Raw genomic sequence first — 25,737 nt, 5'->3', positions numbered from 1 at the left:
TACTCTGTGAGGTGAGCTTGAAGAACATTAGTTTCTAAGACAAATAAGAGCAGAAAAGGCACATGTCATCGAACTGGGCATTTTCTTCACCCACAATTTAAGAATTTCTGAAATTAAGTAAAACTGGAAAAAGTGTACTTTATCATACAAATGATATTCCACTAAATATTATGGGGATTTCAGGTCTTACAAGTTACTATGAATATATGATGGTATCAGTATTAGTGTTGTTATATTTTCTGGTCCTTCATGATCATGGAGTCCACTCAATGTTCATGAGTAGTAGAGTTCCGCTTAAGCCGTTGCTATAGGGCGTGAGGGGTGTTGCACTATCCACTACCTCTCATGAACGGACTCACTCTAACTGAATCTGCTGTCATTTGCTCTTTTTTATGTGCGTGTCTGTGCTGCTGTGATTTACGGTGTTTAAGGAACGTGGCTTTCTCTGTTGAATATTCATCCTTGCTCCGCTTTCCCCTAACACCCGACCCTTTAATCTATCACTTACCTCCTCGATTTTATATATCCGTGTGAACCTCAGAATATCACTTTATGTACGATCGTACAATGAGAATTAACACATAGCAATGGCTCATTAGACAATAAATGATTCACTATGTGTTAAACAACAAAAACCTGATCCACAACCTTAATTTAGAAATATTGAATACATATGAGTTTTTATGCCCCCGAAGGGAGGCATATAGTTTTTGAACCGTCTGTCCGTCTGTCGGTCTGTCGGTCCGTCGGTCTGTCAGTCTGTCAGTCTGTCCGCAATTTTCGTGTCCGGTCCATATCTTTGTCATTGATGGATGAATTTTCAAATAACTTGGCATGAATGTGTACCACAGTAAGACGACGTGTCGCGCGCAAGACCCAGGTCCGTAGCTCAAAGGTCAAGGTCACACTTAGACATTAAAGGATAGTGCATTGATGGGCGTGTCCGGTCCATATCTTTGTCATCGATGGATGGATTTTCAAATAACTTGGCATGAATGTGTACCACAGTAAGACGACGTGTCGCGCGCAAGACCCAGGTCCGTAGCTCAAAGGTCAAGGTCGCACTTAGACTTTAAAGGATAGTGCATTGATGGGCGTGTCCGGTCCATATCTTTGTCATCGATGGATGGATTTTCAAATAACTTGGCATGAATGTGTACCACAGTAAGACGACGTGTTGCGCGCAAGACCCAGGTCCGTAGCTCAAAGGTCAAGGTCACACTTAGACGTTAAAGGATAGTGCATTGATGGGCGTGTCCGGTCCATATCTTTGTCATCCATGGATGGATTTTCAAATAACTTGGCATGAATGTGTACTACAGTAAGACGACGTGTCATGCACAAGACCCAGGTCCGTAGCTCAAAGGTCAAGGTCACACTTAGACGTTAAAGGCCATTTTTCATGATAGTGCATTGATGGGCGTGTCCGGTCCATATCTTTGTCATTCATGGATGGATTTTAAAATAACTACGCATGAATGTGTGACACAGTAAGACGACGTGTCGCGCGCAAGACCCAGCTCCGTAGGTCAAAGGTCCTAAACTCTAACATCGGCCATAACTATTCATTCAAAGTGCCATCGGGGGCATGTGTCATCCTATGGAGACAGCTCTTGTTAACTGTGAACACGGGAAAAAAAGATCGTATTCCTTTTATTCCGAATATTCTGTCCACACTTTTATTAAATTGGGTGAATTTAGTGTTCTTGAATGTTTAGAACGTGTACGGTCTGTTCAAAATAAAATGTGTTCAAGACAGACAGTCACGTGATGCATATTTACGACAAAGTCGTGGAAAGCAGGTATGCATAATTGGAGACCTCGCCATAGATTTCACTTTTTAGCGCAAATTACGGTGAGCCAGTCTAAAATGGCCTAATGCGCTTGCGCAAAAGTAAGATTTGAAATCCTCTAAGACGAAAATAATTGTTCGTTTAAAATAAAGAAATATAGTGTAATACTACATGTATTGTTACAAATGTTGGAACGGTTCAGTTATTAATAGCAAAAGATATAGATATATATTTACTATTCTTTGTTCGCAATATTCAAAGATAGGCATATGCATTGAATCACGTTAAAATATATTTCGTTCAATTAAATAAATTTATTGTTTAACTGGCTGTTTGTTTGCCCCTTTCGTTTGGGTCACGGAAGATCTGCCGGAATAAGAAGAGCTCTTCCGAGATGTTCGATCGTGCGTCTTCGTTTTTAGAAGGTCTTCTGTGTCTTCCACCCGATAGTCAGAAGAGGTAGCAGAGATGTTAATCACGTGATCAAAACAAGGTAGCAATTCGACATATAAAACTTACAAACTGAGTAATAAACTAAAACAAATAAAATGTTTAGAATTTCATTTTCAAATAGCACATTAATAATAAAAATCTCTGAAAAAAATACATTTAAAAAAAAGAATGATATATTTTTTTCCAGTTCCGTCAGACGTCCGTTCGATTGGGATTTTCTTCCAAGCTTTTTTAAAGGTTATCGGAAGCTATTTTCTTGGGACCAAACGAACGGGGCAGTTGACAAACAAGCTTGTCAGGTGAGGTTCTTGCAAAAATGGTAAGATGCCAATTTGGCAGCTTTCACCAGGGCCAAGTTCGGACTTGGAGCCAAATACTTCAGTGTACAATTATCTCAGTGGTAGCTTTTGAAATTTTTTAATGAAATTCAGTAACTAGGAAATGCTTGGGTCTACAGTCCTCGGATTGGCGGAGGTTGAACATATCCTGAAGTTGACTTATTGATTTGAGATCATTAGGTCGTGGTTACAGTGACCTGGACCAGGAAAACAGTTTCCATACTATAACCCAAGAAAGCTTGGGCGTAGGACCTCTAAAATTGATACAAAGGTTGGCAATCACCAATAGAATTATGGCCCCTAATATGTCACAGTGATCTGCATCAGGGAAATTGTTTTTCGTTTATAGCACAACCTATCATATAATCAGAGACATAGATAACAATTGTAGACATAGATTGTTATCTATGTCCCTTATATAACTTTAAAAGGAGCAACACTGGTCCTCTCCTATGTTTCTTTTTTAAAAGAAGCCTACTTGTCTCAAAAGTGCTGGGCACCAGAGCAAGATAGTGTACTATTTTACACCTTTGACAACAATTAGAAAATTACTCCAGATTTTTAGTACCCTGTTCTCAGTAGTCAAACTGAAATGGCTGAAGTCTTGCATCATGGTATAAATACTAATTGCCTCTCTCGGTACCACCATCTCATTAAAAACGATCTTGTGATAATAACTTTGGGTCAAAAATACTTCCAAAGTAGTGTTATTAAATTCATTATTGTCCTTAGAAACAAAGTCCAAGAAATATGGAGTCAAAACATACAAATATATCTCATGGATTGAGATGTCTTTGGGGTTGACTTGACAAAGGAATTTCAATTTTGCGGTCGTAGTTTCTAGAATTTGTCTGGCCCAGTGGCTTGTCTTTTGATGCAGATGAAAACGTATAAGAGATATTTTGACCATTTCTTTTTGTTTTGTCATGTTTGCAGCATTTTCGCTCGCTTGAACTAAGTTTGCAATCACACAACCTGCTCCTGGGGCCTCCATGGCAGAGTGGTTAAGGTCACTCGAGGCGTTGAATTCTTAATGTGAGGAAGCAGCTGGCTCATGAAAGGTCAGGTTCCCATCCGTGATGAAATAATGAACAGAGGAACACCTGGGGTCTTCCACCATAAAAAAAAAGATGGAAAGTCGCCATATGACCTATAATTGTGTCAGTGTCGTGTTAAATCAACAAAAACAAAAAACAACAACAACAAAAACTGCTCCTTGCTCTTGTCTGGTATTTACTATTAAGGAGGTAGGCTACCTTGTTACCAGGGAAAATTCAAATAAGTTGAACCGTGGCAATCTATTGTATTTCGTGTAATTTAATGTTTTAACTATCTTAATTTCGTTTATCGCTGTCCCTTCAAGTACAATTTTAATCCAGGTTTGAAGAAAAAACCCTCCAAGGGTATTTTATATTGAATGAAGAAGGAAAATATGGAAACTTAACACTTTTCAGTGTATTTTGGTTTCATTGTGTTCCGTAGAAGTCTGCGTAATTGATAATTATACTAGTATGCACCTTGGCTTTCTAATAATAGCTTAAAATGTATATGTCGCGTGGCTCGTGTTTCCATGGTAATGCATGTTCTCTCATTTTTAAACAACTATGTATAAAAACGGATTTTTCGACGGCTTCAGTGCCATTTCATGGAACATTAGGGTAATATTATTAGCAAAATGCCAAACACTTTACATGGTACACTATTTTTCCTAACGTTTAAAGTAACCATGGCAACAGAGATGTTAAAAATAGCTTATATCTTGCTTTTTATCGTAATTTCTAATAAAAATATCAAATAAAATTATCTTTCTTGTTAATGTTGCTTTTAAACATCTTATTTCTAACGTAAGTAATATGTTCGTGCTATTAGCATTTAAACAAATTCACTGCATAAAATACTTACAGCAGTACCCCTCGTCTGACATTTTTTATGGAAAAATCATTGTGCATACAGCTATTATTCTCATTTGTTAAAAACAGATAAAAAGCTGAAGCTGTGTTCCTTAAATAGACCAGTGTCAACGCCTTTGAATTTTACATTTAGATATATAGGTCACGGGATTCGTTTCCACGGTAACATTAATTTAATTCAAGAAACTACTATTTTCTACTGAAATTTGAACAATTTTAGAGCTTAGTTTTAGTATATAGGTACCAAATCATCAACGGAAACTGAAAAATAGGTATTACAAATCAAACTGCGCAATTTTTATTTGAAAATGGCCGTAATCCGTAACCTTTCACCCAACTATATTCCCAATAACATCAGTTACCACCATCCATTTTCTTACATTCCACATAACATTTCATTATAACTACATAAAAGAAGCAAAATATTGATCATTATGCAGAGCGAAAGACTGATTAAAGTATTTCAGCTAATAATGGCTGTTTTAAAATAGTTCAATTTAAAAAAATGCTCAGAATTATGTACTTTCAAAATAAAAGCTATTAATTTTGATGGTAACTGACACGTAACGTAATGACGTCGATGACGTTAAGCATCAGATTGGAGACAGGTTCATGAATATTTTTCAAAAGAATGAATATACAAACACATTAGTTTGTCGTAAACGTCGTCGTAAATCGTCACGTTAGCTTCCGGCTAGGTATGCGGACATACAAATATTAAGGTAACCTACCTCTTAAGGTAGTTCTACATTCGATATAAACCGGAAGTGATGGCGTCACGTCATTTATGCGGAAAACGTAGAGTAAAGACTGGATTCGGCGTATGGAAATGAAGATCATTTTATGAATTAATGACAACTCGTGAGTAAATTTATTAAAATGACACTGTTACTATATTTCTAAAGTCAAAATATGATATTAAAACATATGACACGTTAAATAATTCAAAATAATGTCTTAAAATTAGCGTGAAATATTCGGTTCACTTTAATCATAGTCAAATATCTCAAAAATAAGTACACTGACCTATATATTTTATTTCACGAGATTATATGCCATATGTTTATGTACAACTGTGAGAAGTTTTATTAAAATCTACAAAAATTATGAATAGACTCCCATTTTAATATGAAAAATTGCATGAGGTCCAAAATTTTCAAATTAGTCTAGCAAAACATCAAGCACACGACCGTGTCCTTTTTATTTGCTTAATTTTCAAGGTATATTCTGAAGTTTTGAAAAATCAGAGTTTAATAAAATTCTACATCGTAGAAAAAAATCCATCCAAATTTGCAGAGCTACCTTAATTTAGTTGTAGACAACCAACAGGGAAGGTTCTAATTTTAGAAACATGACGGGTTCCCTAGTCTGATTATTTGGAGCCAATCAAACGTTCAGTTACATTCACCGGAAGTATTTTCGGAATGGCTGTAGTAAAATATTTTTTTTATTTTTTCAGTGAGAAATGATTTAGAGAAAAAAACGGTGAGATGGGTCAGAAGTTCATATATTTCAGATGTTGATGAGCAAAAATCAGGAAGCTCCTTCTCTGTCAATGTCACTTTGCCACTACATTTTAATATCATCTTTCCAAAAAACATAGGATAGGTCTACTCTTTCTAAAAGTGAAGTATGAAGCGCAAACCCCAGCTAGTCTATGATAACTCAGTGCAGATGCAAATGCATATTGCACATTTCGATGTGGGGTCAAGGTCGGCATAAATTTATGCACGCGTTGAATGTTCGGCATGTTCACTGTTACACCTGTGATAAAACCTAACCCTAACCTTTAGTCAGTACAGGGGCGTAGCAACGACTTAAGCATTGGGACGGTTGAGGGGGTGGGTTTGGGAGAGGCAAAGAAGTATAATATACACAGAATGGCAACTGGCTGTAATCTCGCGTGATCTCGTGTCAGAGCGTGAATCAGCGTTATCTCGGTAAAAACAAACATCGGCGGTCGTGGAGTTACAATTTGTACCTTTAAAACTACATTTTAAATGCATGTTGGCTTCTAAAACAACATTAGTTTAATGTGAAATAGTCTTAAGACACAAAGTACATGTTTCTTGCCATCAGAAGAAGCGTGGTCATACGGTGATAATTAATTTACCATTGAATAATTGCTTTCGCATACAAAATGGCGCGTCGAGAAAACGTCGCTTCCGGTAAACGAGATCTCATTCAGTTATCACGGGACTTTAGCGAGATTTGCCTTATATGCCTTTCAAGCTGCCGATCTATTTATTTTTATAGCTCTTTGGGAGAGGGTATTCCCCGCACATCGACGGGGTCCGGGGTGGCCCTGGGAAAAATTGCATAAAACTAGAATAAATGGTGCAATCATGAACATACTCGTTTTTTTTCTCGAGTTTTCACCCCTGTTTACAGTTTACTGTGTTTAAACACTGTAATGGCTGTACGATGTTAGATACAGACAATGTCTTGCCAGGGTAGAACCAGTAATGTCTAAGTAGAGGATCAAGAACAAGACCGTGACTTAAAGACGTAATCCAATCCTTACGGTATTTTAGTCATTAAATGGCATTATAAAGGTTTTTTCCATTTTTATGTTGAAGCTACCTTTTTTCAGCAGAATTTGAGACACAACGTTAATTGCAAGTGCCTATAATCTGTCCGGCAGTAAGGCCAAACAAAAAAATATATATGTTTCTGGTGACCCGACCGACCCTAATTCTAGCCTTCGACCCTAAACTTTTTTTTGGACGAGAATTTGCGGGTATGAAAAAAATTTACATGCGCTCATTTAGGAACATCTGTAAAAAAAAATGTGTGCATTCCCCCATTGATGGACATTCACCAAGCTCTTTGAACAAGTCAACCTGCCGACCGGCAGTTTCTTGGGAAGGATCTGACAGTTCTGTATTCACATTCATCTTACAGTGGCGAGTTAAAGTCTGGATAGGACGAGTGGACTTCGCTGTATACTCGACTGATCAGACGAGCTGTTTTTACGTCGTAACTTTACCAATTTCAGAAATTATATCACGAAAAAATACCTGGATTGACTTTAATTTACCCGCGAATCGTAAAGATATCAAAACGTTATGCCGGTAATTTACCATTCCACAAGCGCGTGCGACCTATCGTAATATCTAATTCGCCGTTACTTTTGTTTATTTTTATTATAAAAAAGCGCGTAGTGCATTCATTTTTTAATATAATCGCTTCAGATTTTCAACACCGCTTGAGAGGTAATACAGTTTGAATTCTATAATAATTTTAATAAGATATCGACATCAATGTAGGCAAAATTCTGTAAAAACGGTCGAATTTTCATATAATCAACTGTAAAATTTCAAACAGCGCGATCTTAATTACTTATTTCTTTCTAAAAGTAAATAAATGATACATAATATGGTCATAAAATTCAGACTTTTGACCAGAAAGTATAAAAAACAGAATTAAAGAAATCTTAAATAATGAAAAAGCGGCAGCAATTTAAGTACATAGAGTAAAACGATTTTTCACAAACAGATTTCTGTTAGCGCGGCAGAATAGGTTACGTGACCTCCGAATGTAAATAGAAATTTGGCTTTAGAATAAAGCAGTATGATGTTGCGGTATTTAATTAAGTTTTAAATGAATCTTTGTACATGTACTTTTTGACACGACACTTTGTAAGATATTCTTCTCTAACAATAATGTAAATTCCTTGAGGGCAAATAGGTCACAGAGTAGGATATCCAGTATAATAGTTTGACACATTTACCCGTAAGTTCATTCGTGATATTGCACATCCGCTTTTAAAAAATTAAAGAAGAAACTTTTCTGTTGATTCCTTCTCAATAATTTAAAGAAGCAAGGCGGTACGATCAAACAGTAATGTTGCACATGGCGCGAAAACATGACGTAATGCCATGACAATCTCGGGCAACTATACCGCTTTGGTCTCCACTTCAGATCATCAGATGCCATGATACTGAGACACTACTTTTAGCTCTTTAGAGGGTGTTAATTAATAATGAAAACAAGGCCAATTACTTAGCTTATAAACAGAATAATTTCCGATAATTGTTTTTTTTTCTCGCTTTCACAACGGGTGTGTTTTCACAACGGGTGTGTGGATGAGGATTATTGTGTCCATATTTTTAGGACACTTCAAAATAATTATTTTTCGGGAAATAAGTCTTGAGAAAATGAAAATAACTAAATATTTTATGCTGTCCTAACACTTTAGGAAAATATGGTAGGGGATAGACTTTAATTATTATTACTATTGCTGCAAGTATTTTGGAGAGCAACTGGCTGGTGCTGCTGACAAAAATAGAGGAAAGAAAAATAAAAATGTCAGCTGTAAAAAGGAAATTTAAGAAGAACAAATATGCCTCCTTAAAAAGGAAATGTAATGTACAAGAGAACAGTATTTGTCTACTGTGTGTTACATTTGAAATTTACTTATTGTACATGTGTAATACTCTTTTCATAAAAGTGACAATATTAAACATGTCAATTATAAAGGCAAGTGACTGTTCACTAAGGGTGAGTAGATTTTACTGGCTACTAGTCCTGCAGAGCGAGTGGTGTGAAAAAAAAATTACACCCCTGTCTTAAACTTGACATAAAAAATCATGATTCTAAGCTAGGCTTGAACCAATGGAAAACCAAAGGTGCATCTGTCGAAATATTTTGACGGCATGTATTTAATAATCTGAATAAAAGTCAAGGTACATAAAAAGCAGTGTATTTAAAGTGTATAGCACCTACCATCTAGTACAGACATATATGTATTGATAAGACAATAGGCAAAAGCAAAGATAAGTGAATTCTACTACTGTGAAGATGCGTATTCTGCTCTATCCTAAAAAAAAAAAAAAAAAAAAAAAATCAACCTACCTACCCTATTTTTTTCTGGCATGTCACAGGAAACATACATATTTTTTTTTTTGGCCTAAGCAATTAAATACGATTAACTTTCATTAAATGAATTAATGTATCGCCTATATTCTGAGTCTGCGGGGCGTGAAAATGCAGCGACCTTGGTCGTTGCAGTTTATCGATTTTGTATAATAACCTGTCGTCAAGGTGATCTAGCAAACTGTAAGCGATATGAAAAGATTCTGTGTGCATATCAGTCGCCGATACACTTCATGATAAATTGACAATTGCCAAGGGAAGACCGCTGTATTTATTCTCAATTATATTTTATAGCCTTTTCAAAAATTTATGAGTTTGGCATTTCGCTGCTCCTCGAAATATTGGGGATGGCGGGTGCCGCCCTTGCCGTCTCAGCTCCTATGCCCTTGCAATATATTGTACACTCAGTGGTGGCATATATGCCTGGTACATAAACGTCCACATTGATGTGCGTACATCCAGTACTCGGCAATAGGGGCAATTTAATGTTGGCAGTGTGGGCAACATTTTGTGTAAGTGGAGCTGTGATTGGAATAATTTAGGTAGAAGTGAAAAAGTACTGATGAACATTTATGAATTGCCAAGCATTTGACATTGCAAGTGATGCCATAAAAAATCACCTCGTATCACAAGCATCAAATACTTATTATGATTTAAAATAAAACAACAGATTTTAATGCGTGTCAAAACTAATGTAAAACAGAAATAACCATTTCTGATCCTGATACATGGGTAACAGTACACTGGGATCTCGTTATAACGCTGTCGTCGGGGTCCAAGGTTCGAGACCCTCAGATCTAGCGGGGTTAAATTTATAACGCGGGTTGATCGTATCAGCGGTGTGTGCAAAACCCCGCCCACCAGTAACGTATTTTGGATGCTGTTTTATGTTAATAGGAAGGAAGAATCATATAACTGGGACATTTATTTACCTTAAATGCTACTGAAAAATACATTAAAAGAATTATAATGCTGTGTCATCTTTTCATTTTGTCGAGATTCTAAAAGAAAGTTGGAATTGTATATCCCGGAAGTAAACATATATAACGCTGTGTGAGGAGTGCGCGGTTTTGAGAATTACATATGCAATGCAATTGTACTGGGGGTTTATGTAACTAAAAGAGAAAAAACGCGGACAAAAAGTCTTAAAAAAATCAATTTTGAATACATGAAGAAAATATTTATCTATTTATTTAAAGTATCTATTTAAAGTTTTGACCACTTTAAATTCTTGCATGCATGCATATTTTTATGCCCCCCCCCCCCCCCCCCCCCACCCCAGGCCTTTTTTTATGCTGATTTTAGGGCCGAAATTCGGCCCCATTCCCCAATCTAAAAAGTATACTTTTTTCCCCACCTTGGCCAAAAATTCCCCATGCAAAAAAAAATGAAATTAGTTTTGATTTTCAGTCCTGATTTTAACAACTTTTCAGCAAATATATTCCTCCAAACAATGATTTCGCGACGTAAATTTCCCCTCCAAAAGGGACCTTGTACCCTTCCCCAAATTTACAAAAAGAGGGCTGCACCCCCACCCCCCACACACACACACACACAAAGGTGGGCATATTAAAATCGTACTGTTCATATGTGTGTATGTGCGTCTGTGTAAATTCTTGTCTGTCTCCGGGCTGTAACTTCAACATTCATAGGGCGATTTGAAAATGATTTGACACAAATGTTAACCATATTGAGAAGGTGGGTCGTGCTTATCATCCAGGTCAGGTCAAGGTCACAAACCCTCACACAAATGTTCATCTATTCCCAAGGGTTGCTTCGGGGTCATTTGTCACTAATAATGACAGCTCTTGTTTATTGCAGTAAGGGCAACTTTTTTGAGTGGAAAGGGCAAAGTGAACATTTTTATGCAACCTGCCTACACTGTAGTTGTAACTGTTGTTTGATTGATATTATTTACTTAGCAGCAATTTTTGTTAAAATTTTATTGCATTTAGAAATGTTCTGAAATCACATCCCTTGGAATAAAGAACTAAAGCTGACAAGTTAAGTGATTGTGACAATTTTTTAAGAAAAGTTATCAAGCAAACATTTATATTTCAGCAATGGTATTGAAGGGATATTTGGCTGAGTTGAATACGTAGGAATGAAGGCTTTTAAAGACAGTGTATCACAGGTGTATTATACACATGGTCTCTTCTGTGCGAGCCATCCCTTCTCAATCCTTGTATCTGTATGTGCAGTCATAATATTACTATGGTATGTATCCAACATTTTCATTATATTACTACTGGGCTTTTTTTATGAAGTACAAATCTTTCCAAGCACACTGTGACAGTGGTGCTAGGGTAGTGTGGCAGGCACCTATTCCAGATCAGAATTGAATTGACTGTGGTCTCGACAATGCCATACCAAGGCTTTCTTTTCCTCAAATTTTCAGACTACTATATTTTTGTATTATTTTGCTTTATTGCATTCTACTCATCCAAACCACTGCATGTTTGAAACCTTACTTTGGGTGTGGAATTCTTTCAAATGAGGAAGTCATTGAGCTTTACTGATGATTGTTCTTCCCAGGTGCCCTTCTGTAACAAAAGAATGCTCTTATGGGCACCTGGGGTCTTCCTGCAGCACAAAAACTGAAAAGTTTCCATATGACCCATGACTTTGTTGGTGTGATGTTAAACAAAACATTTAAAATCTCTGCTTTTAAAGGATCTTACGATAGACATTTTTCTTTACAATAGATGCAAGATGTGTAGGTGAACACTGAAAGTTTTTAAGAATAAAATATACTGAAGTGACTAATATGAGTAAAATGACTTTGTAATTGAACTGGATTTATTTGTATTTCACAATTGTAAAACTACATAGCTAGGTTAGAGTATAAACCTGCAATAGATAAAAGTTACAAATAATTTGAAAGTATTTTATACAGTGGATCACCTCTGAATTGGAGCATCAGAAGCTCAAGCCAAAATGGCTACTTCCTGGGGATATGAATTTGTGGATGTTTAGATTTAATTTAGTGTATTTACTTAACCACAAAAATTAGTCGCCCACTAAAATGATTGATTTCACGGTATATGCATTATGTTTACACTATGCACATCAACATTTGATTCCTACTGTAAGACTTCATAATCTAATTTTTATGCATTACATATGTTAAACCTATTTATGTCATCGTTTTATATTTTGCATATATTTTGTTAATTCAGCTACCCACTGTTGTACGTGCCCCTGCCAGGTAATATTCCAGGCGAGTATGTAACACCAGTGAAGAATTACAAAGTGCCACCAAAATCTTTTACCAAGGGAGATAAATCATTTGACACCACAGACATAACAAGTATACCTAGATGGGTAAGCACTCTTAATACACAGACTTTTTTAACCCCAAATAAAGTTTGAGAGGCCTTTAGATTTGCATTTGTTTGGATGTCCGTCCGAAATTGTGTTGTACATAGCTCAAAAAGTCGTCAACCATCACAAGAAAAAGAACAATTTAAAAAAGGGAGATGAAAAATAAATGTAATGATTTTACATTTGTCTATTGAAACCATTATTTCTGTCAAATATTGTCTTTGACAGGTATAATGACAATATGTTAATTTATGATCTGCAATCAAATTTTTTCAACTTATTATAGTATAAAGGGCCTTCGCAAGCATATATACAGCAACTGGTTGTCAAGACAACAGTGTCACCATGGGAACCAACACAACATGATCCCCTAGATGCCCTGTATGCACCACTTACCAAAGTTTTTAAAACGCTGGAAGAAGTGGAGAAGCTCCGACACCAGCACGGGTACTTTTTCACCATTTCATACACTTTGCAACAAATTTTTATTTTTTCACTATTTTATACACTTGTCAACAAATTATGTCTCCCCCAGGAGACATATTGTTTTTGCCCTGTCCGTCCGTACGTCACACTTCATTTCCGAGCAATAACTGGAGAACCATTTGACCTAGAACCTTCAAACTTCATAGGGTTCTAGGGCTGCTGTAGTAGACGACCCCTATTGTTTTTTGGGTCACTCCGTCAAAGGTCAAGGTCACAGGGGCCTGAACATTGAAAACCATTTCCGGTCAGTAACTTGAGAACCACTTGACCCAGAATGATGAAACTTCATAGGATGATTGGTCATGCAGAGTAGATGACCCCTAACGATTTTAGGGTGACTCTGTTAAAGGTCAAGGCCACAGGGGCCTGAACATGGAAAACCATTTCCAACCAATTACTTGAGAACCTCTTGACCCAGAATGTTGAAACTTCATAGGATGATTGTTCATGCAGAGTAAATGACCCCTATTGTTTTTGGGGTCACTCCGTTAAAGGTCAAGGTCACAGAGGCCTGAACATTGATAACCAGTTCCGATCAATAACTAGAGAACCACTTGACCCAGAATGTTGAAATTTCATAGGATGATTGAACATGCAGAGTAGATGACCCCTATTGATTTTGGGGTAAGTCTATTAAAGGTCAAGGTCACAGTGGCCTCTTCATGTAAAATCATTTTTTGGAAATAACTTGAGAACCACTTGACCTGCAATGTTGAAACTTAATAGGATGATTGGACATGCAGAGTAGATGACCCCTATTTATTTTGAGGTCACTTGATCAAAGGTCAAGGTCACAGGAGCCTGAACAGTGACTTGAGAACCACTAGGCCAAGAGTGTTGAAATTTAGCGGGATGACTGGACATGCCAAGTAGATGATCCCTATTGCAGCCAACCATCAGTGTCTCTTTGACTTTCGCTCCTGACCCCTATTGACTTCTTGCCTATAGGACTTTGCATTAGGGGAGACATGCGCTTTTTTAAAAAAAGCATTTTCTAGTTTATATTGTTTTTCACCATTTTTAGCTCATCTGATTTTTTGAAAAAAAATGATGAGTTATTGTCATCACTTGAGCGGTTGTCGGCGTCGGCGTTGCCTGGTTAAGTTTTATGTTTAGGTCAGCTTTTCTCCTAAACTATCAAAGCTATTGCTTTGAAACTTGGAATACTTGTTCACCATCATAAGCTGACCCTGTATAGCAAGAAACATAACTCCATCTTGCTTTTTGCAAGATTTATGGCCCCTTTTGTACTTAGAAAATATCAGATTTCTTGGTTAAGTTTTATGTTTAGGTCAACTTTTCTCCTAAACTATCAAAGCTATTGCTTTGAAACTTGGAATACTTGTTCACCATCATAAGCTGACCCTGTATAGCAAGAAACATAACTCCATCTTGCTTTTTGCAAGATTTATGGCCCCTTTTGTACTTAGAAAATATCAGATTTCTTGGTTAAGTTTTATGTTTAGGTCAACTTTTCTCCTAAACTATCAAAGCTTTTGCTTTGAAACTTGGAATACTTGTTCACCATCATAAGCAGACCCTGTACATCAAGAAACATAACTCCATCTTGCTTTTTGCAAGAACTATTGCCCCTTTTGGACTTAGAAAATCAGTTTTCTTGGTTAAGGTTTATGTTTAGGTCAGCTTTTATCCTAAACTATCAAAGGTATTCCTTTAAAACTTGCAACACTTGTTCACCATCATAAGCTGACCCTGTACAGCAAGAAACATAACTCCATCCTGCTTTTTGCAAGATTTATGGCCCCTTTTGGACTTAGAAAATATCAGATTTCTTGGTTAAGTTTTATGTTTAGGTCAACTTTTTCTCTTAAACTATCAAAGCTATTGCTTTAAAACTTGCAACTCTTGTTCACCATCATAAGCTGACCCTGTACAGCAAGCAACATAACTCCATCCTGCTTTTTGCAATAATTATTGCCCCTTTTGGACTTAGAAAAATCATTTTCTTGGTTGAATATTATGTTTAAGTCAACTTTTCTCATAAACTATCAAAGCTATTGCTTTAAAACTTGCAACAGTTTTTCACCATCATAAGTGGACACTGTACATCAAGAAACATAACTCTATCCTGCTTTTTGCAAGAGTGATGGCCCTTTTTAGACTTAGAAAATCATGGGTAGGACAATATTTCTATTATACAAAAAAAATCAGATGAGCGTCAGCACCCGCAAGGCGGTGCTCTTGTTGAGTTTTGCAACAGAATTATAATTTTTTTTGTCATTTAATGATTTTATACGCTTTGCAACAAATTCGTCATTTTTGTTCACCAGTTTATACACTTTGCTATTTTGTCTATGGACAAAGTAATGATACTTCTGTCTGCCTACACTGTCCCTTGGCAAAGTGACTTTACTTTTTTCTGCCAGCACAGGCGTCTGTTTATAATAATGTGTTGCAAATAGAAGAAATGTTTTCAAGAAGTCTTTATAAAATGTTTTACATTTGATCTTTATTTTTTTGTGTTGTAGAAATGAAGAGAAGTCTCTGGTAAACTGCTGTCTGAGGGTATCAGAACCTTTAAGGTCGAAGCACAGTGAGAAACTGCTTCCAGAATATGCCTGCCTCGTACTCTCACCAGCCAATCTGTGGCAGAAAAATCTTAACAGGTATCAACTTTTGACTTTCTTATACATTTCGTTCATGTAAGTGTTGGTTCTTCTTTAGAAAGGCTTTAAATATATACATTGCTTATTCCTTGATTTCCACAATCCCCACAGTCATTTCCCAAAGCAGTTCCAGCTCACTAGGTTGAAAAAAATTGTCATGATCTGCTAAATGTAATTACAATAAACAGTTACATAACTCTTGCTTCTGTTTTGTCAAAATTTTGACCCATGTTAACTTAGAAATTTTGGTTAATTTTTTGCATGGAAACAGGTTTCAGAAAAACTACTTGGCCAAATGCTTCAATTTTCACACTTATGTGGTGACTTCATGTGACAAGTTACACAACTGCTTTTGTTTAATTTAACTTATGCCTCTTTATAACATAGAAATTTTTGACAGTTTTGCATGTAAGTATGTATCTCAGGAATTACTTGACTAAATGTTTTCATATTCACCACACACATCTTTCACATCAAGGATTGACCTCATATGACAAATTTCATAACTCTAGCTTACACTTTAGCAAAATGATGCCTGTTTTTCAACTTAGAAAAAGATTTTGCTAAAGCTTTGTATGTAAGCTAGTGTTAGGTGGAAGGGCTTCAAATAATTGAGTATGCTGTCATTAGTTGGCTGTGTTGGCCATACTGCCAGTTTGCCACAGCGGCTCATGAAAGGAGAAAATTTAAATGATTTTTTTTCTCATGAATATTTACACAAATGAATTCATATTCTTTTTTAAAGCACTATTTATTTTCACCAAATTGGTCCATATCATCTTTGTATAAAATTTTGATACAGCTTGTTTGTAAAGAGTAGTGACAGTTGGTTAAAGAAATTGTTTTAAAAAACACCTTCAAGTTAGTTTCTCACTGACAGAAAATACTGAATTCCCATTTTAGTTAAATGATAAAAATTATAAGGTCATTAAAATATATAAATAAACAAAAGTTCTTTGTTTCGCTTTAGGTTTCTGGAGGATAAGGAGATATTGCGGACCATATACAAGAGATACAATCAAGCCCTGGAGGCTCCTCCGGGTATTAGAGGTTTGTTTAGTGGTGTTGACTTTCAACAATATATCGAGGGGATACAGGATACATATGTTTACTTAATTTGTAGGACAAGAATGAGTTTACAAGATATGTATATATAGTTCAGTTCCTGGGTGAGGTGTATGTTCTCAGTGATGCTAAGATAAAATACATTGTGTTTGAAATCATTCATCTGCCACCTTTGATTCATGCGGAGAAGTTGGAAGTTATATGCGGAGAAGGTATTAGTACTGGTACAGAATTCAAGAAAACTGGTTAGGTTAATTGCCCACCATTAATTGATAACTGTAAATGGTGCTAAACCAAGTATTAAAGTTCAAACAAATAAAGGGAGATTGTGCCAGGGATTAGAGGTTTATTTTATGAGGACATTAACATGTTAGAAGCATTTATTTCTGATCGTATATTATATAATGCAAATCTTTCTGTAATCTTTGCTCACAAATGGACATTTTAATCAACTTACGGGTGTGTCATTATGGTATGTTCCTGTGCTCAACAATTAGGAAAAATAGATATGCATTCTGTATTAATTTCTAGTTCTATGGACATTTATTGTTTCTTTATAGATGTGTTGTTTGGGTTGCCATGGAAACAGACTGGGATATCCAGATACTTTATCAGGAATAGACAGAGAACTATATCATTTGCCATCACTCTTGCCTTGAAATCATATGATGAAAGGTAATGTCTATGCAAGGAAAATTATTTTGAACTATTTTTCAGGATAAGTTCAGCATTGATTTTTGTGCAAACTTGCTAAATTAAACTTAACCCTTACCATGCTGGACACGATTGATTCTGCCTTTGCGACCAGTATAGACCAAGATCAGCCAGCATATCCGTATGCGGTCTGATCATGGTCTGCCCTGTTCGCTATTCAGTCAGTATATTTTCAGTAGATATCCCTTCAGATGATAAATGGTACTGCCAAGTTTGGAAGATGGAATAGTCCATTATAGAAATTTAGCATGGTAAGGGTTAAATGTTTCTCAGGAACTGCTTGATGGGTTATTGAATTGTCAGTATATATAATGTTTGATTTCCTTAATATACTTTAACCTCTTTATCTAAATCCAGCGTGTTGCAAACAGTATGTATTTTTTATTTCTAGTTTTGTGAGCAACTTGCGGAAGCGACTAGAAGCGGTGTATCCAGACACGCTGACTAACGTGAACAACTCCCAGATTGATCATATTGTGCATCTACATTATAAAGACATCAACATATATTTTGAATACATTCATCTTATCGTCCTATACCTGGTGCTGCTCATGTATCTTTATTTTTCTGTCAGTAAGTATTGTTCTGTTAGTATAATAATTATTCAGCAGTTACGTGCTTTTGGTGGCTAAATGTTACTTTCTGTTATTTGAGCATCATACGGCTTGAAAGTAACCAATTATTGTTCACACTTCGTGTTAATGACTTTGGTTACAGGATTCTGTCCAGTACAGTATTTTAAGATGTGTATTGAAAACCACATTAATTGTTTAGATGTGTTGGTTCAAACTTCCGCATAGTATAATCTGTGATATATCTATTAATTTGTACACAGAAACTAATCTTTTTAAAATTTTGTGTTTCTCAGACTTGGGACTCTTTGAAATAGCCATTATATACACTGTTTAACCGTGGTATTTAACTTTCAGAGAAAATTGAAATGGTGAAATCGAAGTGGGGATTGGCGTTGAGCGCTGTTGTTACTGTTGTGTCTTCATTGTTGATCTCAGTCAGTGTGTGTTCTATATTTGGTCTGAATACCAGATTAAATGGAGGGTAAGCAAACAATTTGAAAAATGTTGTGACTTGTTAAGAAAACTTTGAAAAATATTGTCAGAGAATGTTGTAAAATTTTGCAATTCTTTTATGTTTGATTTTCAGTAATTGACTTGCCTAAGACTTACTTTATGACAAGAAAAAACATTTTGAAACAGTAATTTTGAGTTTACAAGTCTTCTCCATCAGTTTGTTTAAAACAGATTTTGTTATGAAATTCACACGTGATTCATGTGGGGAAGGGTTGAAAACAGATTGTCTTATTGTCTGACTTATGTTGGGAATGCTGAAAACAGATTCTTTCAAGACATTTCCCTCTAATATCCATGTGGGGAAGTCTGAAAAGAAATTATCTTAAGACATTTCTCTTCCACCTATGGTTATTGTGGGGAAGATTGAAAAAAACTTATCTTAAGACATTCCCTTCTAATCCATGTGGGGAAGGTTGAAAACAGATTGTTTTTAGACATTCCTCTTCCAACTCTGATTTATATGGGGAAGGTTGAAAATAGATTGCATTATGACATTCCCCTTCTAATCTTCATGGAAAAGGTTGAAAATAGATTGTCCAAGTTAATCCCATACTAAATATATCTTTTACTTTTCAAAACTAATGAAAAATAAACTAAAATGAGCTAAATTTTACTTCATATAGCTAAGATATAACAAATGTTTTTGTTTCAGGGAAATATTTCCGTACCTGGTTGTGTTGATAGGTGTAGAGAATGTACTTGTGATGACAAAGTCTGTTGTGTCAACTTCTGTAGAGTTGGATGTGAAATACAGGGTAGCCACTGGTAGGTAGATTGAAAAACATTTGCATGACTTCTATTTTTATACCCCCACAAAACAAAGTTTTGTGGGGTATATAGGAGTGAGCTTGGCGGTCGGTTGGTCGGTCGGTCAGTCCGTTGGTTTTTGTGGTTTCCGCATGATAAGTCTTGAAAGGCTGGACCGATTTGAATAATTTTTGTTACACGGGTGTTACATCAGAAAATACAGGTCAAATTCGAATTTGGGGTCAGTTGGTCAAAGGTCAAGGTCACAGTGACCCTGAACAGTGAAATGGTTTCCGGATGATAACTTGAGAATGCTTGGGCCTATGATCATATATTTTGGCACACAGGTGTAACATCATGAAATACAGATCAGGTTCGACTTTGGGGTCTGTAGGTCAAAGGTCAAGGTCACAGTGACTTGGAACAGTTAAATGGTTTCCGAACGCTTGGGCCTAGGATCATATGTTTTGGTACACTGATGTAACATCATGAAATACAGGTCAAGTTTTAACCGCCTCAGTAGCCTAGTGGTAGAGCGTCCGCTTCGAGTGCGGGAGGTCGTGGGTTCGATCCCTGGTCGCGTCATACCAAAGACATAAAAATTGGTACTAGTTAGTTCCTTGCTTGGGGCTCAGTATTAAGAGGGTAGTGCTAGGACTGGTCAGCCCGTTGTCAGTGTAATGTGACTGGGTGGGGTATCGTGTCACGTGTCTACGGCGTGATATTCCAGTGAGGCAGCACTATAAAGTTGGGCATTGTGCTCACTGCTACAAGTAGACACCGTCGTTTATATGACTGAAAAATTGTTGAAAAAGACGTTAAACCCAAACACACACACACACACACAGAGGTCAAGTTTTACTTTGAGGTCAGTAAGTCAAAGGTCAGGGTAACAGTGACTCGTAAAAGTTAAACGGTTTCCAGATGATAACTTGAGAAAAGGTTGGGTCTAGGATCATAAATTTTTGTACACTGGTGTAACATGATAAAATACAGGTCAGTTTTGACTTTTAGGCTAGTAGGTCAAAGGTCAAGGTCATAATAACACGAAACAGTTAAACGGTTTCCAGATGATAACTTGAGAACGCTTGGGCCTAGGATCATGAAAATTGATAGTGAGATTGGTTATGACCAGCAGATGACCCCTAATGATTTTGCGATCAGTAGGTCACAGGTCAAGGTCACAGTGACCCGGAACATTGAAATGATTTTCAGACAATAACTTCAGAACACTTGGGACTAGGATCACGAAACTTAATAGGGAGGTTGGTCATGACCTGTACTGATTTTCAGTTCCAAAGGTCAGAGTGACCCTATACATTTAAACCTTTTCCGGACAGTAACTTAGAATGCTTGGGCTAAGGGTCATGAAACTTCATAGGGAGGTTGATCATGACCAACAGATGACTTCTATTAATTTTGAGGTCAGTAGGTCAAAGGTCAAGCAAGTTCAGCTTTGACACTGGCTTAGTTCTGTGACAAGGCCATATTGTGGGGACATAATTCATCACTTTTGTGACAACTCTAGTTTTGCTAATCCTGAACCAAGCTACTGACAGATTAAAAGCAGTCATGTATATAACCAGACTTATGTATAGTATAAACAACCAGGAAGCATATTATCTTAATACTGAGAATGCGGCAAATGTCTGGGATCAACGCTTGATACTTGGTTATCTGTGTAATTTGCCTAAAGGAAAATTCAACTGGCAATTATTTTGAAATAGCAATTGCTTGAAGTCCTATGGGGATAAGTAAATGCTCGAGATATCCAGGGTTTGAAGAGATCTAAACATAGAAAAATATTTAAGTAAAATGGCCAGGGACCATATATATTGTTTGATTGAGCCCAGATGCTTGAACCGTCAATGTATGAGTGAGCATTGTTTTCATTACTGAAGTTTACATGTACAAAATGTTTTTTCTCTCATTTTCAGGTTTGAGTAAGGAGGGTTGGTACATAACAAAGAACTTGCTGATAGAGTTGGCCATTATAATGGTGGGGTTCTTCACTTTTGTACCTGCCATTCAGGTTTGTATTCATTCAGTTTATACTAATCTGAAGTAGTGAAATTGTGGAGAAAGCTTGAAAGTTCCGTGAATCACTTTTGTGATGGAGGCCTGGGAAAAAAACTAGTGCTTATGTCTTGTGAAGAAACACAGTTGTGACTAGATAAGGGTTGAATTGTGACCTTAATCCATCTGAAACTACTAAAAATACAAACATTCGTCTTTGAACACAAGTTATTGCTCTGGAATTGTGAAGCTTTCTCAAAATTTAAGCTTCTGTCTTCATTCACGATCTAGGACATTGATTTTCTGCTAGTACAACAAATGTTCAGCTTGGGCAATTTTCGGTTTTGACAATGCAGTAACACTAGCCCTGTCCTAGTGAAATAACAACGTAAGAGTGATCCTTTCATGGTCCATTCTTTGTTTAAAATGGTTATTATACTCCCAGATACAATGTAAATTGGGGCTATACTGGAGTCTCAAAGTTTGCAGAGCGCACAACCCAGATCACTCGGGTCCTGGTCAAGGTAACAGATCAAAAAGCTTGAATTTGGGTCCTTGTCTTATCTTCTATACCACTTGGAAGATTTTCATAAAATGTATATCAGTGGTTTACCTCAACAAAATGATGTACAGAGCATAGAAGCCAGGTTAATAGGTTCATGTTCAAGGTCACACATAATTAAGGTCAAGGTCAAATAGCTGAACTGTTCCAGCTCCGTATCTTAACTGCTTTGAAGATATCCATAAAACTAGCAGCAATTATTTACCCATCAAGAACAACCCAGGTCACTTGGTCTATGGTTGGGGTCATATAATAGCTGAAGTTCATGTCCACTCACTTCATATCTTCTAAACCAGTGGGAAGATTTTCATAAAACTAACATGAAATATTTACCTTATCAAGATCACATGCAGAGTGCACTCTTAAGGTTACTAGGTCCAAGGTCAATGTTGGAGGTCAAAGATGAAATAGCTCTGCCTTGTGTCTGCTCCCTATCTTCTTTATTGCCAGAAGAATTTTCATATAACTACTATTAACTAGTATTGATTGTTAACCTCATCCAGACGACATGTAGAGTTCACAAACCAAGATTACTAGATTGCAATGATATACTATTAGGGTTAAATGTACATGCGGGATTAATTTATTTCAGTAATCTTTTGAGGTTTAAACTTTTGGAGAACATTTCTATTTTACACTTAATTTATTCAGACATATTCAAATTATTCCTGTACTGTAGTACACCTTGATTGGAGGATTAAACATGTAGATTTACTTGCTACTGACAACTTTATTAAATTTGTGGACAAAAAGGACAAATATTAGCAGCTGCTTAATAATATAAATATGCAATCATCTCTTCTTTAATGAAAGTTTTGTTACAAATTATTAAAGAAAATTCATAAATTTATCAAAGACATGTTTATCCTATTAAATTATTGCAGTTGTAAAGAATCCTTGTATATATGGAAAAACATGATGTAAAGTATTCTTAATGTGTGAATTTATCAAAATTTCTGCATCATTTATTTCAGGAATTTTGCCTGTTTGCTCTAGTTGGACTGCTGACAGATTTTACGTTACAGATGGTTTTCTTTGTGACAGTTCTCTCTGTGGACATACGGAGAATGGAGGTATCTATTTAACAGACTTTTCTTTCATGAAAATTCAACTAATACTTGTCAAGAAGACATTTAATAAGGCAGCTGATGTGCTGAAGGACTGCCCAGTAATCTTTCAAAATGTTTTCTGTGTGGGTAAAAAAAAATTTAATCATCTAATTACATAGGGTCAGGTATAATATGTAGGTCAAAAGTAACAAAATCTGTATAAATACTTATTGCGAAGCTGATTTTTTTTCTTGATTTCCAGTGTCTGAAAAATTTTACTTTTGTCAAATCATTGTGTTTATTCTCTATAGTTTTACTTAGAAAGCAATATTAGTTTATACAAAAAAATAATTTTTAACAAACTCGAAACTAATTATTTCTCTGTATTTCGATGCATAGAAACATTCCTTTTGTTAGCTCGACTATTCATAGAATAGTAGAGCTATTGGACTCGCCCATGCGTCGGCGTCCGCGTCCGCGTCCGCGTCCGCGTCCCGATTTGGTTAAGTTTTGTATGTAAGCTGGTATCTCAGCAACCACTTGTTGGAATGGATTGAAACTTCACACACTTATTCACTGTGATAAACTGACTTACATTGCACAGGTCCCATAACTCTATTCTGCTTTTTTACAAAATTATGCCCCTTTTTCGACTTAGAAATTTTTGGTTAAGGTTTTGTATGTAAGCTGGTATCTCAGTAACCACTTGTGGGAATGGATTGAAACTTCACACACTTATTCACTGTGATAAACTGACTTACACTGCACAGGTCCCATAACTCTATTTTGCTTTTTTACAAAATTATGCTCCTTTTTCGACTTAGAAATTTTTGGTTAAGGTTTTGTATGTAAGCTGGTATCTCAGTAACCACTTGTGGGAATGGATTGAAACTTCACACACTTATTCACTGTGATAAACTGACTTACATTGCACAGGTCCATAACTCTATTTTGCTTTTTTACAAAATTATGCCCCTTTTTCGACTTTCGTATTCATTCAGTCGACAAGGCTGTTGAATAGTCGAGCGTTGCTGTCCTCTGACAGCTCTTGTTATGAAGACTACTAATTTCAATTTTTGATTTTACCAGTTGTCAGATCTGCACAAACACAAACAAGACACCTCGTCCCAGTCAGAGTTTGTTCCCTTTGAGCCACTCTTCAAGTGTCCGTTCAAAACCAGTCTTCCATCAGACCGAATTAAACTTCAGCCAAGAATCAACCTATCAACTGGTATGGGTATGATTTCATCAAAAGGAGCGCCTGTCTCTCCGCGAGTTCAGCACGAGGCGAGGCTGTTCCAGCGGGAAACATTACTAGGATTGCCGCGGAGACTTAGATTGTTGTATTTCTGGGCTAGCACTAGAGTGGTGCAACGATTCATCATGGTAAGAAATATTATTTGACATATGAAACTTTATAAGTAACTGAGGTTTAATAAAACATCATAAAAAGTATGTGTCCCATAACTGTGAGTTGTATTTTGGCAAAGTTATGCACTTTTTGGACTTGGAAAATGCTGATTAAATCTTAAAATTTATATTTCCAATACTAATGCAGTGCTTGATTGAAACTTCACGCAGAGGTCAGGTGCACTTCAACAAGATAACAGCTTCAAAACCACAAAGTCTTGCTTGAATTGGACAATATACCAACTCTTAGATAGAAAATCCATTTTACTGAAGAGCATGCTGTTATAAGATATCTGTTGTTAATTTAATTTTAAATGATTGTCTCTATTTTTAGCTCACCTGAGCTCGAAGTGCTCAAAGGTGAGCTTTTGTGATTGCCCTGTGTCTGTTGTCCGTCGTCTGTCCGTCCGGCAGTCGTCTGTCATCAATAATTTGACTGTTAAAACTCTAGAGGTCACAATTTTGGCCCAATCTTAATGAAACTTGTTCAGAATGTTACCCACAATAGAATCTTGGACGAGTTCGATATTCTGTCATCTGGGGTCAAAAACTAGGTCACCAGGTCAGATCAAAGGAAAAGCTTGTTAACACTCTAGAGGTCACAATTTTGGCCCACTCGCCCGCTTAGCTCAGTAGGTAGAGCGTCGATCTACGGATCGTGGGGTCGTCAGTTCGATCCTCAGGCAGAGCGTATGTTCTCCATGACTATTTGATAAACGACATTGTGTCTGAAATCATTAGTCCTCCACTCCTGATTCATGTGGGGAAGTTGGCAGTTACTTGCGGAGAACAGGTTTGTACTGGTCCAGGAACACTGGTTAGGTTAACTGCCCGCCGTTACATGACTGAAATACTTGTGAAAAACGGCGTTAAACCCAAAACAAACAAACAATTTTGGCCCAGTCTTGATGAAACTTGGTCAGAATGTTACCCTCAACAAAATCTTGGACTAGTTTGATATTGGGTCATCTTGGGTCAAAAACTAGGTCACCAGGTAAAATCATGGGAAAAGCTTGTTAACACTCTAGAGGTCACAATTTTGGTCAAATCTTAATGAAACTTGGTCAGAATGTTACTCTCAATAAAATCTTGGACATGTTAGATATTGGGTCTTCTGGGGTTAAAAACTAGGTCACTAGGTCAGATCAAAGGAAAAGCTTGTTCAGTCTCTAGAGGCCACATTTATGACTGTATCTTCATGAAACTTGGTCAGAATCTTTAGGTCAAGTTCGAATCTGGGTCATGTGGGGTCAAAAACTAGGTCACCAGGTCAAATC

At 36.5% G+C, this 25,737-nt stretch overlaps 1 protein-coding gene across 1 annotated transcript in view; it reads left to right on the top strand.

Moving 5' to 3' along the window:
* The first annotated feature begins 5,891 nt into the window (after positions 1–5,891).
* The window catches only part of LOC123532662 (sterol regulatory element-binding protein cleavage-activating protein-like), a 34,678-nt gene continuing 14,832 nt past the window's right edge, over positions 5,892–25,737 (top strand). Inside the window, exons 1-13 of the mRNA XM_053518104.1 lie at positions 5,892–5,979; positions 11,434–11,589; positions 12,552–12,696; positions 12,983–13,143; positions 15,672–15,809; positions 16,780–16,859; positions 17,435–17,549; positions 17,980–18,161; positions 18,518–18,644; positions 19,329–19,441; positions 21,361–21,455; positions 22,976–23,074; positions 24,140–24,436. Coding sequence (XP_053374079.1) covers positions 11,477–11,589; positions 12,552–12,696; positions 12,983–13,143; positions 15,672–15,809; positions 16,780–16,859; positions 17,435–17,549; positions 17,980–18,161; positions 18,518–18,644; positions 19,329–19,441; positions 21,361–21,455; positions 22,976–23,074; positions 24,140–24,436 — 1,665 coding nt within the window. The 5' untranslated portion in view covers positions 5,892–5,979; positions 11,434–11,476. The remainder of the gene's footprint in view (positions 5,980–11,433; positions 11,590–12,551; positions 12,697–12,982; positions 13,144–15,671; positions 15,810–16,779; positions 16,860–17,434; positions 17,550–17,979; positions 18,162–18,517; positions 18,645–19,328; positions 19,442–21,360; positions 21,456–22,975; positions 23,075–24,139; positions 24,437–25,737) is intronic.

Source organism: Mercenaria mercenaria, chromosome 11 (assembly GCF_021730395.1).
Source record: "Mercenaria mercenaria strain notata chromosome 11, MADL_Memer_1, whole genome shotgun sequence".
Taxonomy (NCBI): Eukaryota; Metazoa; Mollusca; class Bivalvia; order Venerida; family Veneridae; genus Mercenaria; species Mercenaria mercenaria.
The sequence above is the reverse complement of the archived record's forward strand: the minus strand, read 5'-3'. Positions and strand labels throughout refer to the sequence as shown.